The sequence below is a fragment of the Macrotis lagotis genome, chromosome 1 (genome assembly GCF_037893015.1).
Source record: "Macrotis lagotis isolate mMagLag1 chromosome 1, bilby.v1.9.chrom.fasta, whole genome shotgun sequence".
In the NCBI taxonomy this organism is placed as follows: domain Eukaryota; kingdom Metazoa; phylum Chordata; class Mammalia; order Peramelemorphia; family Peramelidae; genus Macrotis; species Macrotis lagotis.
In genome coordinates this window covers 229,201,582-229,219,887 of record NC_133658.1, presented here as the reverse complement: position 1 = coordinate 229,219,887, position 18,306 = coordinate 229,201,582, and the positions used below count along the sequence as shown (strand labels likewise).

At 37.6% G+C, this 18,306-nt stretch overlaps 1 protein-coding gene across 3 annotated transcripts in view; it reads right to left on the bottom strand.

Moving 5' to 3' along the window:
• Positions 1 to 18,306, bottom strand: part of PLCG2 (phospholipase C gamma 2) — a 182,617-nt gene that overhangs the window by 48,778 nt on the left and 115,533 nt on the right. For all 3 annotated transcript variants that reach the window (XM_074209748.1, XM_074209746.1, XM_074209747.1), the window contains exons 13-20: positions 17,372 to 17,492; positions 15,957 to 16,125; positions 10,253 to 10,357; positions 9,595 to 9,684; positions 8,175 to 8,350; positions 5,228 to 5,419; positions 4,038 to 4,157; positions 2,734 to 2,914 (exon numbers count right to left, since the gene is read on the bottom strand). In XM_074209748.1, the coding sequence (XP_074065849.1) occupies positions 2,734 to 2,914; positions 4,038 to 4,157; positions 5,228 to 5,419; positions 8,175 to 8,350; positions 9,595 to 9,684; positions 10,253 to 10,357; positions 15,957 to 16,125; positions 17,372 to 17,492 (1,154 nt within the window). The remainder of the gene's footprint in view (positions 1 to 2,733; positions 2,915 to 4,037; positions 4,158 to 5,227; positions 5,420 to 8,174; positions 8,351 to 9,594; positions 9,685 to 10,252; positions 10,358 to 15,956; positions 16,126 to 17,371; positions 17,493 to 18,306) is intronic.

The following is an 18,306-nucleotide window of genomic DNA, read 5'->3' as shown; positions in this document are numbered from 1 at the left end:
CTAGAAGGAAAAACCTTTGGTCTGCCTCAAGTTTCCAATACTGACTTGCATATTTATTGAAAGGTGCTTGGGAACATCAAAGAACACTAGCCTTAACATCCTCATTTATAAAAATTAAAGATGATAGAGAGAGTTTGGGGCAGCTAGATAGTACAGTGGATAAAATACCAGGCCTAGAGTCAGAAAGACCTGAGTTCATATCTGGCTTCAGACATTTACTAGCTTTGTGAACCTGAGCAAGTCACTTAACCCTGTTTGCTTCAGTTTTCTCATTTGTAAAGTAAGCTGGAGAAAGAAATGGCAAACCATTCCAATATCTGTGTCAAGAATACCCTAAAAGGAATCACAAAGAATCAGACCTGATGGGAAAAAATGAGCAACAACAATATAGAGCTTATATTTCCAAAAATCTTTGTATAATGCTTGGCTCATAGCAAGTGAATGGTAGTTATCATTATCATTGTTATAGTATTGTTTACATAGCATCTTTATATAGTACTTTAAGGTTTCCAAATATCTTGCAAGAACCCTAGGAAGTGGTTGTTTTTATTATCCCCATTTTATAAATGAGGAAACTGAGGTTGAAAGAGGTTATGTGACTTGCTCAGGGTCACATAGCTAGAAAGCTTTTAAGATTGACTCTGAACTCTGGTTTTCTTGACTCCAGGACCAACACTTCATTCATTGTTCTACCTCAGGTCATAATGCTAAAACTATTTACCTCACAGATATACTATGAGGAAGACATTTGATAACTTTTTTTTTTGTTTTTAACCACTATTGCATGGATTGGGAACCTAGATCCCAATCTGAGTTCAGAACTACAGCAAATAGGAGGTCCTGACATTCCATATGAGAGAAGAGCTCATTCAGGAAAGATGAGCACAGAATACACTGCCTGAAATTTCAAGAAGTGAGAGAAGTTAAGAAATGTCCGGAGAAAATTTGAAAATAATGTATTCATATTTCACAGTAGAGAAGAAAGAGATCCTGAAAGATAGAGGATTGTTGGTGTGGTAAATGAATTCAACCTTTCTGGACAGCAATTTGAAACTATGTCCAAAGGACAATAAAATTGTACTTATCCTTTGATCCTTGTAGTCAAAGGAGGGAGAAAGGGCCAAGGGGAGGGGGAGGGAGGGGTAAAAGGATTAAAAAACGCCAAAGCTAGATTGAATCAGAAATAGGGAGCTGGGGAGAAAGAAATAATAAGAGAAAAATCATAGAAAGGATGGGAAAGAGGAGAGAGAACCAGGAAAGGTGGTTTCCCTCAGGTACATAATTTTCAAGTAGTTAAATGGTCCTGGCTTATGGATTTAAGGATTAGGGATACCTGTCTCTAAGTTTTTCACCACATCCAACAAACGAATCAGTTATGAGAAAAGTCTTGACTTCATTTGCCTCCCTATGTCATCAAGCACAAAGACAGGCAAGGCCAGGGCCTAGCAGACAATATCATGCCTTTCTCCCCTATTTACTGGAGTTTTAGGCTATTTTGTGTGAATTGTTGCAGAAAATTTTACTTCTAGAAGTGACTTTCTATCTTCTCTAGCACATTCCTCTTAGTCAAATAACAGTTTTACCTTTAATCAATCTATTGCTATCTACATATATATATATATATATATATGTATATGTATATGTATATGTATATGTATTTAGATGCATACATATACACATAACGCTTTTTTTTTTAAACTAGATTTATAATTTCATCAGTAGAGGGAGCTCCTAGTGATGAACTTCCTATATTTCTTATGATCAGAACCTGATCCACAATGAACAGTCTTAGAGAGTTGTCTCCAATACTGAGACTGAACCTGCCCAGGGTCCCATAAAAGTAAGATCTTCTTGACTCTGAAACCAGCCAGAACTCTATCCATTAGGATGTGCTGTCTCTCACTCCCTCCAAACTCTGCACACTCTCTCAATTTCTGGTGGAAGGCTGGAATTCATTATAATAATAAATTTATTGTAATAATAATATATAGTCCCTTCCCTGAAGCACTATTGAGTAGTTTAATAAGGTAAAATATATAAAGTCCTTTGCAAAATTGATAGTTCCATGAGTTATTATTATTATTATTTGTCACTTCAGTGGCCATTAAACAAAGAGCAGAGGGAGAGGAACTAGGGAATTTGATACCATATAATAGCAGAGCCTTAGGCAGCACAGTTTACTGTTACTCCCCTAAACCCCTCGACATGTAAATTTGGGTACCTATGAATAGGTAGAGTGTGGTAGAGTGTTAGAGTAGGAGAAAGGTTAGATTTCCCATTTACCATCTCCATGACCTGAGGAAAGGCACAAAAAAAAACCACTTCCTGGACCTCAGTTTCCCCCATATGTAAAACTGAGAGAGTAGTCTAGATCAGCAGTGTCAAACTCAAATAGAAACAGACCCTGGTAGGCTGCATAAAGTGAAAACCACCAATTCACTTTATCTTGTCTTATTCTATTTTTATTTATTTTGTTAAACAATTTCCTATTACATTTTCAGCTGGCTCTGGCTCATTTGTGGGCTGTGAGTTCAACTCTCTGGTCTATGTGAAAGCAATAGAAAAAGCAAGTTGATAGTAACCTTCCTGCCAGGTTTGAGACCTGGCAGAGACTTTTGGCTCTAAAACTTAAAAGACTTAGAGAGTAGACTTCTCATCCAGAGTCAGTCTATCAGATCTGATTAGATGACAACATTTTTCTTGTACTGACTCCCAGAAAGGAGGATCACTCACAGTGTTGTAACGCTCCAGTAGCTCTGGAGTCACTGGGTAACGCAGCCTCATTTTCCTGTAGAGAGCATGCTTTTCATAGTAGTTGACCAATTCTACCAAACTTTCAAAGTAAGCAGATGTCCCCAGAACAAAGTGGTGCCCATCTTTGTTAATCCGGCAATGTTTCACTTTTCCCTTGGCTCTGGAGAGACAGGATTTCATAGGGAGGGAGGCAAACAAATTAATAACTTCCATGATAATTGTAGTCCCCAAAACACACTCCCTTCCCCCCCATCAGTGTTTTAAGACTTGGAGTTTCACCATTAATTAGTGGTTCTGGATCATAGGCCAAGACAAAAGGAGTCAAGATGAAAAGACCTGGTCCCAGAAAAAATTAGTGCCTTTCTGGGTTGAACTATGAAAGGAAGCACGGGGCATGCAAAAGAATATTGGATGATCTGAGTTTGAACCCTAACCATGCCATTTAAGATGTATGACACTGGGCAAGTCATTTAACCCTCCCTGGGCTTCAGTTTCCTCATCTGTAAAATAAGTTGGAGATGACCAGATCATCTATGAGATCCCCTTGAGTTCTAAATTCAGATCTGTGATCCATCAGAGTAGTGAAATCTAACCATAACCACAGATCTCTTTTAAAGAATCAAATGAGTTTCACTATTAATATTCTTGATCCACATGAGAAAATTGCCAAACAATAATACTTGTAATGAGGCAAGATATAAGTTTTAAATGATAGTGTACCTATTATTAATCCCTTTTACAGATGAAGGAACAAAGAAAATTTTAAAGACCTGCCCCTGGTCCACAAAGAAAAAGCGTCATAGCCAAAGCTCAAATGGGTTTTCTGACTCCATACCATATTATGTCTCTGAAGTAATCAACACCTCACAATTTTATCAAATCAATATGCATTAAAACTATACATGATTTTCCCTGAAATGAGTTGTCAAACTATCCTAATTTATCCCAAACTTCATTTCCCCCAAGTTCCTTTACCCAACAGCAATAGGAGGAAAAAAATTACAAGGCCAATAAACCTTAAAATTCATTCTTTTTCTCTAACATAAGTTAGAGAGTATCACTGGGAAAGAAGTTCTCTAAGAATAATGGGGAGAATCCCCTAGAAAGCTTTGTGGTTTTCATAGGGATAAAAATTCATTCTTTTTCAAGAATGAGAAAGCCAAGAGAAATCCACTGAAGATATAAGTCTTATTTAATAGAGTGCTATTTAAGACTCTATGACTTTTGTTCACTTAACCTCCCAATGAGCTGTTCCCTACATATGACTTTGCCCTTACACTTACCTGAAAGTAATGGCGTACGCATCTCCCCCATCTCTTTTCCTAATCAGGAAGGCTCCATCTCGGGGAATTCTCATCAACATGTCTTCAGCTTCTCCTCTGCTCAGGCTATCATAGTACCAACTACAGCATGGCATTGGGGGCGGGTGGGGAGAAAGATAGACGAGAGATTCTAAAGCTTGTCAACTTGCCAGTCAGCTAGAGTAACTGGTGGCGGTGTTTCCTAAATTATAGTCTCAGAAATTACCATATAAATTATGTATTAGATTTCCCCATCTTGCCTCACATGACAGCAGTTTAGGGAAAAGAATACAGCAACATATCAAATTCTTGGGTAAAACATCAGCATGGCTTGTCTGCTTAAAGCAACACAGAATAAATCAGCTTATCATTACAAAACAATACAGCCCAGAACTGCCATGCTGGTTATCGCAGAATGGCACATTAGCTGCAGCTTCTGTCCTGAAAAACATGAGGCAAAGGGCACTGGCAGAAGGACTGACTGTTTTTATTCAAGTGTGTGTGTGTGTATGTTTAAAGAAGGAAAGCAAAGGAAGGCAAAAAAAAAAATGACCCACATGGAAATGTAGGAATAGTTTTTTAAAACAAGGGGGATAATCCAGCATGAGCTGTTCAGTAACCTGAATTTTAACAGAGTAATGACCCTTTGTTTGAGGTTTATTTTTCTTCATTCCCAACATCAGAAGGCAGGACCAATCTTTGCTTCATTGTATGGGAAAAAAAACTAAGGGAAAGACTTTGATTTTTTTTTTCATTTTCAGAGAGAAAAGCAAGGAATACTGTTAAGAGGAAATGTTTCCAAACCATAATTAACCTCTGGAAACCAAGCCTCAAGTAATTTTGTCTGTGAGAGAGAAAAGTAAAGTGTTAGAAATCATTAGATGGCTGCTAAGAGAGCTTTAGAACCCTTTTCATGAATTTAACCGAGAAACAAAGGTTCTTGGGCAGCCTGGGATGACCCAGTACTGAGCTTTCCTAGCTCCACCTTTGTCTTACTTTCTGAGTTGTAGAACTGCTTCCATCCACATCCTACATCTATCTGTTTATTAATGGCACGAGATGTCTGCACGCAAATCTTTCTGGGCTTCTACCACCACAGGGAGCTGAAACTAAGCTCAACATGGAAACCCCACCAAGCATTGGCACTTTTCTGATCACAGAGCCATACATACGGTTTTGATTCATGAGGATTGGGATTTGGCACTGGGTCTGTTAGACGAAGTTCAAATTCAGCACATCTCAAATGGGTTTCTCGGTAGTGTTGAATCAAGTCGTAGATGCTGTTGAACATGAGATTGTCAGTCAAATAATACTTCATGGCAGGAGTCGACCGTATTCGACAGTGTTGGACTCGGCCAGATCTCCTGAAAAGTGAAGGGGAATATCTGTCAAGTCACATCAGTTTCAAGGCTGCCCTTCTATCCCAAAAGGAAAATTGACTTTTGGAAAAAGTAGACAAGGAGACTCCAAATTAATTACTTCTACTTCTACTCAAACAAACAGAGATATGGTGCTTAACAAGGACAAAGCTCTGAGCAATTCTTTGCAGAGGTTCCGCAGGATGTGCATGCACATCTATGATTGGATGCATATTTTCCATTTGCAACCACTTTTTTTTTTTTGGTTTTTGCAAGGCAATGGAGTTAAGTGACTTGCCCAAGGTCACACAGGTAATTATTAAGTGTCTGAGATCAAATTTGACCTCAGGTCCCCCTGACTCCAGGACCTGTACTCTATCCATTACACCACCTAGCTGCCCCTGCAACTACTCTTTGCCTCTATGCCTCCTTGTGGTTTTTTATATATACATTTTGTAAAGATATCTACTTGTACATAATGAGTACATCTGAGAGAATGAGTACCTGGAATATAGTGGTTAAATAAATGCTTGTTGATTGATTGAGTGGACCTATGAGCCTGTGATTTCCTCACCTTGAGAGAACTCCTGGTCGGAATTCCCTTCATCAAAGCAAATTTCAATTCATCTATGACATTGTAGATTGAGTAGGGAATAGGTAAGATACACAGTAGCTAAATGACTTGTTCAGGGTCACAAAACTAGCAAGAATGTGAATCTAGATCTTCCCAACTTCAAGGCATCCTGTCTACTATGCCATGCTGCTTTTGATACATGTATATAGATATATAGCTATATAGAGATATATACACATCTCTATATATTATTGTTTAGTCATTTCAGTTGTAAACAACTCTTCATAACCTCATTTGGGGTTTTCTTGGCAAAGATACTAAAGTAGTTTGCCATTTCCTTCTCCAGCTCATTTTACAGATAAGGAAACTGAGACAAACAGGGTTAAGTAATTTGCCCAGTGTTAAGGTATCTGATGTAAACTCAGAGATCTTCCTGACTCAAGGCTCAAACACAGAATACACACCTATGTGTGTATATGTACACATACACTGAGAGCTCTTAGCCTGGGACCCATTTAAAAATACTTTGCTAACTGTGGTTCAATATAATTTGTTTCCTACATATTTTATTTTAGGCATTCAGTAATATTATTCTGAGAATAGGTTCTTCAGCTTCACCAAATCATCAAAGCTGCATGACATAAAAAAGTTAAGCACCTTGATTTTATATATATATATATACATATATATATATATATATGTATATATATATATATGGGTACATATGTGTGTGTTTCTAGCAACCCAAATATAACTGTATTGGCAACTCTCCTATCTTGTAAATTGATGAACAGGTGCTAACTTGCTTTAGGAGTAAAGATTTCCTCACTAAGTATTCCCTAAACCAATGAAATCACAGGTTGGGTCCTAAAATGAATGAATGAATAAAAAAAATACATGGAAGAATGAATAAGAAATCTTTCCTTATAGTTGGATTCATACTAAATGAGACAAAGCCATCCAACAGTGAAAGCTGCAAAGCCAAATACAGCTGTGTTAACTATTCTAGCATTTCCATTTACTCCTCATTTTTCCTATTGTTTGTACTTCATTTTTGAAGAGGACCAATGACATCAGGAAGGTGAGGTCTTGACTTGCAAATGAACTGGATTTAAGTGAGGCAGAGTCATGCAAAGTTATCAACTTCACTCTCTCCTTCAGAGTCACTAAAATCCAGTGGCAAAAGATCAGGATGACTAGTGATGACCCAGTCATTTTATCTACGAAGCAAAGGGATACAATCTCTCCTCTGCAGATAAAGTCTTGTCTTCTAGATCCTAAACCAACCTCCAAGGACATCCAGACTTCTACCTAATTAGATATTAAGCTTTCTGAGCAGGTTCTCTTCCTAATCAAAGTATCTCATGTTTACTTTACTGATGAATATATCACATCCTCCAAGAGACAGTAACAGTAGGAACATTTTAAATTTTTTTGTATTTGTAGTCCTAGCATCTATTTGTATAGTAGGCTTTTAATAAATGTTAGCTGAGATGAACTGAGTAATTCTGCAAAATTCAGAAATATGATCAAAGGAAATTTAATTTGTGTACAAAACCCCTTTTTGTCTCCATAGCTTTGGTCAGGGGAGTATAGTTACTTTTATATGTGTGTGTTCATTTCTCAAGACTACCAGGAAATAAAACCTTGATTAAGTGGATATTGTTATTCTGACTTTTGGTTCTGACACTGGTAGAAATGTAGCAACAACAAAGGAGGAAAGAAACTTCAAGAACTTTCTTTGGCAGTGCTGAACCAATGGGATGTTGAAACACAGAGCTGAACAATATGGTAGTTTAGTTTTCTTTAATTGGACCTGTGATTTCATCAGCACAGGAAATTCTCAATGAAAAAATCACTTGCAACTGCTCTGCTACTTAGAGAATAAGAAAGTTGCCTGGGTATAAGTCTGTGACTTGTTCAAAGTCCCAAAGACAGATGGACAGGCCTTGAACCCAAGTCCTCATGGACTCTGAAGCCAGCTCTCTACTCACCAAAAGTACTGCCTTATTGGATAACTATGGGCCTGCAAATTCCCAAAGAAAATAAATTCAACTATATTTTAAGTTCCTGTAGAACAGAAAGCACCTTATTCATCTTTCTACTCCCAGCAGATTCTAACCCAAGTATGGTATTGCACAGAGAAAAATGTTCCAAGAATAAATGAATAAAGTTAATGAAATTTACCAGAAGGACAATGTGTAGTCATTGGGGTAAGTCTCACTTTCACGGACCAAGAAGGTTCCATCCTTGCCCCCGGTTTCAGCACAATATTCTTGTAGCAGTTTCTCAGCACTTATCCTCTTCTCCATCCTCTTATGAAACCATTTCTCACCAAAATGTAGGTCAGTCTTTGCTACATCCTGGATCCCAAAGAGTGGTTCAGTTACAATGGGTTCCAGATCAGAGAACATTTTATGAGACTCCAACAAGAGAACACAATGGTCACATCAAAGCGTTGTCCTGGAAAGATGCTGAACTTGAGACCCTTTGCTGTTTAAGTTAATAAAATTTTAAGCCCATCTATCACCTAATGCCTGGGTCCAGCTACTTTCCTCAGTGGTAAATGCAGCCTAGACACAAATATGCTTGTTTTTACTTATCTATCTATCCTAGAGCTATCTGGCTCTAAGAATACAGTCTGACAGCCAAACAAGCCAACCTCTCCCCTCAGAGTTATTGCTATCTGCAATCTCTTGACTCAATGTACCATTTTCAATTAGAATCAAAGTAAATCAACCAATACAAGCTGTGCTCATTCAGGCCCTGGGGCTGAATCCTGTGTGGGCATATGATTGGGGTTCTGCCTGAATGATCAGGACCTTGGGGATCTCCTGCAGTGCATGGTGAAGTCCCTTGTTATGGGGTTGGAAACTCGTGGAACAAAAACCTGGGGTATAGCAGTGGCTCAGTTACCACAGTCATCTGAGCCAGAAAGTTTGGGGACTACAATAATGAGCATAAGCAGAGTGCTTAATTTAATTCACCATGAGTACACCCCCACCTAGTGACAACAATGGGAAGTCCAGCAAAGCAGAAGAAAGGCTAACAAGGCCTCGAATATAAAAACAAGAATTTCTGGATTTTGTTTGGAAAGGTTGTGAAATAGGAAAGAAAGACAAGGACAGTGATATTGTCCTAAATGCTACTGTGTCTCTCTAGTAAATGACAAGTGACCCAGGTCCTCCCTGTCCATCTTTGTCTGAGCTCTTCAGACATAAAGCTTTACTGCATTCAAGGAACATAGAAATAATAATAAAAATAGCTAATACTTACATAGTCCTTCCTATAAATCAGGCACTGTGCTAAATGGTTTACAATTATTACCTCATTACCTCATTTGACATTCAAAACAATCTGGGGGGAAGGAGAAGTCATATCATCCCTATTTTACAGGAGAAAATTGAAGCAAATAGACTTTAAGTGACCTGCCCAGAGTCATACAATTAATAAGTTCCTGAGGTCAAATTTGAACTCAGATCTTCCTGACTCCAAGCCCAGAGAGCTCTAGTGGCCCTGACATAACAGAGAGGGGCAGAGAGAAAACTGGAAAGGAGAACCCCCTTCCATAGTCAGGTTTATAGAAAAACCTGTCCATGTCCCATACCTTTGCTGAATCCTCCTCCGCATTCTGCTCTATAACATCACTGAAGGATAGCTTTTCATCAGCTATGGCACAGTAATGACGATACCACTTCTACAATGGAAGACCACAGTTAGACTTCTTAAGGAAGAAACTCAAACCAGGGTGGAAACAGCATCTCTTCCTTGGACACTGCTCATACAAAAAATTTCTTCCACAATTTTTCCCTAAAATTGCTGTATCTGGAGAAGCAAGCATTCTCATTTTCCCAGGATATTCAGCTCATTCTCTCCAATTCTGACCATAGTATGGGCATAATCCTTTTCTCCAGATGCTTCCAGCACTCAGAGTGGATGCTCCTGCCCTACATTCTGTGACTGTACAGCTCTCAGATCTCTGCTCTTCCTTCAGATTTCTAACAGTCATGATGAAAGCAATGCAGTTATAGAAAATGAAGAGAAATTTTTGGTTTATTTCTTTTTGTTCTAAAGCTCTATTGCTTGTGCCTGCCAATAACATTTTCAGCACCATGGGGAGCATCATTCACACTTGCACTACTGGGTCTCGATTGATCAATGGTATCCCATGTTCTTTTGGTCTTAAAGCCCTCCTGCTTGGACCTGCCAATAACATTTTCAGCACCATGGGGAGCATCATTCAGACTTGCACTACTGGGTCTTACCTGATCAATGGTGTCCCACATGTACAATTCCCCTTGCTGCTTTTTTTCTTCTTTCTTGTCTTCAATGTTGATGTCCACATCTCCTCTGGGACCCAACTTCTTATGCTAAAATGAAAAACACTGAAGATTTCTTTTTTGGAACTTTTCTTCTCTATCAGTCAGTAAATAAACAATTACTAAAAAGTTGCCAAAAAGAGAGATATTTTTGGATGCTAAGAGGGATGCGAGAAGAACAAAGGACTCTTGTGCCTCTATTGTCCAAGAGGAACATACAAAATGCTTAAGAAGACCACCAAACCAATCCCTTCCTCACCCCATTATATACACACAGGAGCAACATTGAAAAAATGAAAATGAAAATATCAAGACATACTGAATAATTACCCTAGATTTGAAAGACCAGGGAAGACAGGATATAGTGAAATGATAATCTCTCTAGCCTAGGACACTGTACTATTTTTAATGCACCCCAGGATTACATTACTTTGTTTTGCCTGCTAAGACATACTACTAATTCACATTATCCAATAATCCGTTAAAACATTGAGATCCTTTTCAGATGGACTTCTCTAGCAGCTTTGGACAATTTGGACAACTTGAAGAAATAAAGATTAAAGTTGATTTTTTTGAATGTAGACATAAGGCTTACATTTATCTAGATTAAATTTCAGTTTACCAGTGTTAGATTCTGGAAGGAACAATACACTATATATAGTCCATAGGTCTAAGATGACTACATCTTTTTGGATACTAAAGATTCTGTCATTTTATAATCTGGTGGTAATAAGGCACATAGTTATATAAAGGATAGAGTACTAGACCTAAAGTCAGAAAGATATGAGTTCTAATCTTGCCTCTGACGTTCACTAGCTGTGTGACTTTGGAAAGTCATTTGACCTCTCAGTCTTAGTTTCCTCATCTGTAAAGGGGGGGATAATAATAGGACCTACCTCACAGAATCATTGAGAAGATCAAATGAATTAAAACATGAAAGCACTCTGCAAACTTTAAAAGATTATATAAATATTTATATTACTCAGCATGTTAACTATCTTTCCCTGGTTTGTTTCATCTACAAACTGAATAAACATGGCTTCTATGCCTTAATTTGACTCTGACAAAAATTATAAACTACTCAGAGGTAAGGACATATCCCAAATTAATGTTCTCCTTCCAAGTTGACACTGATGTACTAATGACAGCTCTGCATCTAAACAACTGGGAGATTCAACCAGTTTTGAATCTACCATTCCCACCTCTCTATCTGGTCCAAAACAAAATCAAGATAGATTTTTGTCTTTGACATTACTAAAGTGTAAACTAGAAATATAGCATAATCCTTATCCAGTAGTCTATCAACCCTGTAAACAACAACAAAAAAAAGGAAATGAGGTTAGTTTGGTATGAGCAGTTCTTGATGAAGTTAAGCTAGTTCTTTAGTGATCAAAATTTCCTTTTATAAACATTTATAAACTAGGCCCTATTTTTTGTTTTTAACGAAAATAGTCACTGGTTTTGGAAGGGGATTCAAAACACTCCTTGGTCTTTATTGTCATTTCAAAATTCTCTCCTTGCTTCTTTCCCTCAGTAACTGCTCCTCTCTGAAGTCTATCCAATTAAAATCCTGGTAGCTTCAGTATACATGCCTCAGAGAATATATCCTCTCTCCTTTTGCAAGGTCTTTAGTACCTGGTATACCATCTTCCTCTCCTCCTTAACTATGTCTTCATGCTAGGAGACTTTAATGTAGATGTTCCCTCAGACTCCCTTCTCCCCCCATTGCCCCAACCCCTTTAAGTTCCATGACCTGCTCTTTCACTTTTGCTCAGGTCAAATCTGGCCTCAAACATTTCCTAATTGTGTGAACTTAGGCAATTCACTGGACCCCATTTATCTAGGAGGCAGCTGGGTGTCTCAGGGGACAAAAGTGTTGGGTCTGGAGTCAGAAGGACCTAAATTCAAATTCAGCCTCAGACACTTACTAACTGTGTGACCCTGACTGAGAGATTAACTTTTGTTTGCCTTAATCCACTGGAGAACAAAAAGGCAAACCACTCCATACCTTTGCCAAGAAAATATGAACGGTATAGTCCATGAGGTCACGAAAAGTCAGACACAACTAAATGGTAATAAAACAAAATAGAGAAATGGATAAATAGATATAGATATCTAGATATACATAGTTATAGATATCCAGATATGTTCATCCATTTAGGTACATACATGTTAGACAGATATCTATGTATTTAAATATATGCAGAGAGAAACTTCCTATTTGTGCTGCATATATTTTTATATGTACTTATTTTACTCTCCACCATTAGAGTGCAAGTAGATTTTTTTTTTTGTCATTCCTTGTCCTAAACACCTCCAATGCCCCAGACATGGTGCTTGGCCCATAGGTATTGAAGAAAAAGTGACTGGTTTAGTCTATAAATTATTCTCTTTGTTTTGCTTATTTCAATACACATCAATTGAAAAAAATTGTTTTTCTGAAACCATCTCTTTTATCACTTCTTATTACTCAATAATATTCTACTACATTAATATACCATAATTGGCTTAGCCATTCCCCAATTGATAGACACTTCTTTAGCTTGCAATTCTTTGCCACTACAAGAAATGCTGTTACAAATATTTTTGTACATATGAGTTCTTTCACTAAAATCTCCAGGATATAGGTTTAGTAATGGTATTGCTGGATCACAATTTATAGGAATTAGGTTCCAGAATGATTGGACTGATTCATCACTTCACCAATAGTGCATTAGGGTGTTCTCACAATTCTTTCAACAATTATCATCTTCCTTTCTCATTGCATTCAGAAATATTTGAGGTAGAACCTCTGGAATACTGTATTTCTTCAATTATTGATGATTCAGAGCACTTTTTCCATTTGGCTTAATCCATTCCTTTAGTTATATGTTTTAGCACACTGGGATGTCTTTTCCCCAGTCACAAACTCACAGAAAACTACAAGATGTTCTCTTTCTATTTCTTTATATATTTTGGTGTTTAACTTTCTAATAACCATTTTTGTGCTCTCCTTTTCAATTCAAGAATCATTCTCCTTAATAAAGAAAAGAGAAGAAACATAAGAGTGGAATGGTTCTGCCTCCTCTATTATCACCCTCCAACTCCTAGATCCTTGCATTTCCTTCCCTCAAACTATTTATATAGTCATTTCTGTTTTTATGTGTAATTTTCTCCTTTAGAACATAAGCTCGGGGCAGCTAGATGGCGCAGTGGATAGAGCACTGGCCCTGGAGTCAGGAGTACCTGAGTTCAAATCCGACCTCAGACACTTAATAATTATCTAGCTGTGTGGCCCTGGGCAAGCCACTTTACCCCATTGCCTTGCAAAAAAATAAATAAATAAAACATAAAAAATTGAAAAAGCAAAGAACATGAGCTCCTTGATGATAAGATCTGTTTCACTTGTGTCTTTCTATTATTCCATGTACCCAGCACAGAGTCTGGCACCCTGGGTGTTTAGTAAAGGTCTATTGATTGATTGATTAATCTATTTTTGTCCATATCATTTCTTTGACCTTTCTCCCTAAAATAGCTTTAAATTTTTTTTTCCTTTTGATTTTTGCTAGCTTCAGTTCACTCTGAGCTTAGTGCTCCTGACCCTATCCTTACAGAACTAAGTCACTTTTGTAATCACCTTCTATCACTTGTCCTTGTTTCCATCTTCTGTCTTTTTCAATCTGAGTTTTAAATCTAAATTGGTCAATGTGCTCTCTGCACATCTACATCAATCTCTTTGGACAGCCCTTCCTTTTCCTCACTGAATCTGTTTCTCTTTGGGTCTTTAGAAGAAGAAAAAAAAAAAGAGGAATTTAGGACTTTTCCTGTGTGTTCTCTGGACCTCTGAAATCCATTCCCATAAATTTTAGGGTATACTATAGTCAAAAGGAAAATGCAGTGGAATTGGAAAAACGACTCACCTTCATATCCTGCCTCTGACAGTTACTAGCTACATGACCATCCCTAGCTTGTCACTTAATCTTAATAAGCCTCATTTTTCTCATTTGTAAAATGGGGATGATAATACTCACAACTCCAGGCTCACAGGTTCATCAGAAAGATTAAGTGAAATAATGTATGTAAATTGCTTTACAAATGCCAATTCCTCATTTTGCGTCAGATGATGTCTGGCTATTCTCTCTTTTCATAGAATAAATTCTAAGATGAAATGGTCATACCTTCCTTATCTATTTTATTTCAATAACCAGTTCCATTTTTTTTAGTTTCCAGGTCTAAAGTCATATTTCTATCATCTTTTGAGGACTGGAATTATGATATACAATCACATTTCAAATTTCAGAGTTGAAAGTGCTATCTAGCCAATCATGTATTTATTCACTTACAAACAGCATCCAATAGGCATTTTATTAAGTACCTATTAAATGCCAAACTATGCTAAGTGCTAAGGAACAGTCTCTGCCCTCAAGGAACTTATATTCTAATGAAATGAAAAAACATGTTCACACATAAAGTTCATATACAATATATTCCTGTAATTTCAGTAGATAAGACAAGACCTCATGGAGGAGGTAGCTTTTGAGCTGAACTTTGAAAAAAAGCTAAGGAATCTAAGAGGCAAAGGGGAAGAAGTAATACTTTCTAGGCATAAAAGGCAGACTAAGAAAAGGAGTAGAAGTGAGAAATAAAACCTTATATAAAAAGAAGAGTTAAATAAACCAATTTGGCCAGAATATACAGTATCTGAGGGGAAACAATATGAAAACTATGGGGGAAATACAATTGGAAAAAACTATATATAGCTTTAAATGCCAAATATTTAGTTGATCCTTGAAGCAAAAGGAAGCCACAGGTAGTCATTGTGCAGGGGAGTGATATATTCAGGTATTTTAGAAAGGGTAGAAGATGAATTGGAAAAAAGAGGAGACAGGAAGATCAATTGTGAAACAACTCCAGTAGTCCAAGTAAGAGGTAATAAGGGCCTGAACTGGCCATGTGAGTGAAGAAAAGGGGATAGAGGCATGATGTTATGACTTGCTGACTGAATTTAGGAGGCAGACATGACATTGACCCATTAATGACTACTTTTTAAATAAGATGAATTTTGGGGGAAAGATAATGAGGACTGTTTGGGTCATATTGAATTTGAGATACTTATATGACATTCAGGTCAAAATATCCAATATGCCCATAAACAATATAGGTCTAGGGCTCAAAGAGGAACTAGGACTAGGTATAGAGAGCTGGGATTTATTTGCATAGAGATGATAAGAGAGTCCATGAAAGCAGATGAAATCATCAGGAGAGAAAATGTAGAGAAAAAAGAGAAGATTCTTCAATCAGGACAGAGCTTTGCAGAACACTAATGGTTAGAGAGCAGGCCATGTGTGATGATCCAGTAAAGAATGCAGGCAAAAAAGTCAGAGAGATAAGAGAAAAACCAGACAAAGACTATATGATGAAAAACTAAGGGAGAGAGAATATCCAGGAGGCAGTGATCAATGATTTCAAGTTCTACAGAAGACAAAAAGGATAAAGATGGAAAAAAGGGATAATGTACCCTACTATTTCTTTACTTTACTAACTCAATGGGTCTAGGATCTTTGTTGCCCTGCTAAACCTCTTTGTTTTATGTGAATCACAGAATATTCAAGTTGGGAGGGACCTTGGAGATCCAAGTTTTTTAATTTACTAAGTCACAGCAGATGCATACCTTGATGACGATCTTTTCTTTCAGCTGAGCTGGGGATGGCAACTGGTCAGCACTGGCTTCAGTGGGCTTTGTAAGGAGAAGATCCCCAAATACTTCCTTAAACACCCTGGCCATATGGCGTTGCTGTTCTACACAGCAGTGCTCTTCAATGGAGAGGATCACTGGGAATCTAAGGAAGGAAAGGAGAACAAACAGGAGAGACTATTGATTCCCTTCCACAAAAGGAAGAGAAAAAACTGAAAAAATGTTCAAAAGTTCTTGTGACCTGTCCTGAAAATTCTGGGTAATTGCCATCTTCCATTAAGCTGAGTAGGAGAAATTCCTAGTATAGCCAAAGGGATAAAGACAACAGTTTGCTCCTTGGGACCTCTGCTATGGCTCCCTTTTTGGTTAGAAAATATAGCCACTAAATGCAAACTCTGGCATTACTTTTGTTGTTATTCAGTTATAGCCAATTCATTGTGATCCCATTGGAGGTTTTCTTGGCAAAGATCTGCTATTTCCTTCTCCAGCTCATTGTACAGATGATGGAAACTAAGGAAAACAGGGATAAGTGACTTGCCCAGAGTTACACAGATTGTAAATATCTGAGGTTAGATTTGAATTCAAGAAGTCTCTCTGACTCAAAGCCTGATACCTCTGCCTTGGATGGTTTAACAAGGGACAAGCCCAAAGTTGAAAATGGGGCTTAGACAAGAAACTTGGACTGAATATATAAATATGGCATTCATCTTCAAAAAGATCACTGAACTCCTTAGGAGATAATGAGATCACTAAGAGGGAGAGTATAGAGAAAGAAGAATCTTTGACATAATTGGGACCCTGGTTAGTGAGTTCTTTCTCATGGGATCAAAGGTTGGGTAAAAAAAAATTTGGTCTCTTGTGGTTCCCACTGTCTGGGGAACAATGAGTGTGTTTTAAATATTTTCTGTAAACATTTTACCATTATAGTTAAAATTAGAATCCCACTAGTATAAATATGCCCATTAACCAGAATGAAGAAGAATAGAGGACTGAGAGGCAGAGTGGGACTTTTAGGTGAGTAGCTTTTAAAAAGATCTTTCCCTATGCAAAGTTTTGAAGAAAGAGCTGGGGTGAGGATGTGATAGTGGGTAAGAATAAACTATGATAAATACAGAATTGTTTCTGATCCAGAAATTCTCAGTTTCAGCCTTGGTCAAATAGTCTATCTGCCTCTTTTTACTATCTTTCACAGAGCTGTTGGGAAGAAAATACTTTAGAAGACTTAAAGCCCTCCAGGAAAGGAAGTCTTCCTTGGATGTAATCACTGTGACTTCACAGAAGGAAAAGGGGAAAAAAAAGTATCTTTGTAAACATCTGTCTACACCTGAGGTCTCTCTTCTTCCAAATGGGCCCCCCCCTCCAAATCAAAGCTTCAAAAACTGTAAGCCTACTGTGAGGAGATAAAAGCATGGTCTCTGATGGCCTGCACCACATCATCAAACTTGATTTTCGTTGTCCGCGTCCAGCCATGATAGATGATTGGCTTCCCATCAGGTCCATCCCAACAATCCACTGAAGAGAGAAAACACATCATTTTTATCATATTAGTCATGTGCTTTCTTTACATATTTGCAAACAGAATTTCAGAGCAGAAAAACTACAGTTGACCCACAAAGGAATCCAGTGTCAGTAAATTCTTGGATTTCAGGTAGACAATTACATTGGGGGAAAGGATGTGCCTGCTTAGTGAGGTGGGTTTAAAAAAACATCCTACTATTTAAGGAAGTCGTAATATAGGCATTTGGGAAGTTTGTCCAAAAAAGAGATTGTTGCCTTTGTGAAGGTGTCAACAGTCCCTAAACAACTCTAACACAGAATTAAGAGGAAGAGAACAGGATATCTCCCCTCAAATTTGATTAAATGGGCAAGTTTATGCCAAAATTCATGCTCCCTAACCATGTTTATTTTTAGATACACATGTGTATTTCTGTGTGTATGTTTAAGCATAAACCTCAACACCAGGCATCTTGCCTCCCCTCTCTCCCACAAACAACACTCTCTATTTCAAGTAAAAAATCTGAGATTTCCAAAGCTTCCCTAAAGATTCACCAAAGTGTCTCAATGCACAACAACAGAAAAGTTACCTATGAGATTCCTTAGTGATTCATTAAAAACAGAACAAGAATCTGACTTCCTCCAAAAATATTACACAGAGGAATAGCATGGAACATTTCTTCTTTCAGAAAGATCTTATCTGCAGGAAAAGTTTCCTTAGAAAGGATTCTAAAAAATCTAAGAGATCATAAAAAGTCAATGAAGGCAGAAGCTATGTCTTAGAAGGCTTAAAATAATATCTACCTTATACCAAAATAAGGTCAAAATGGGT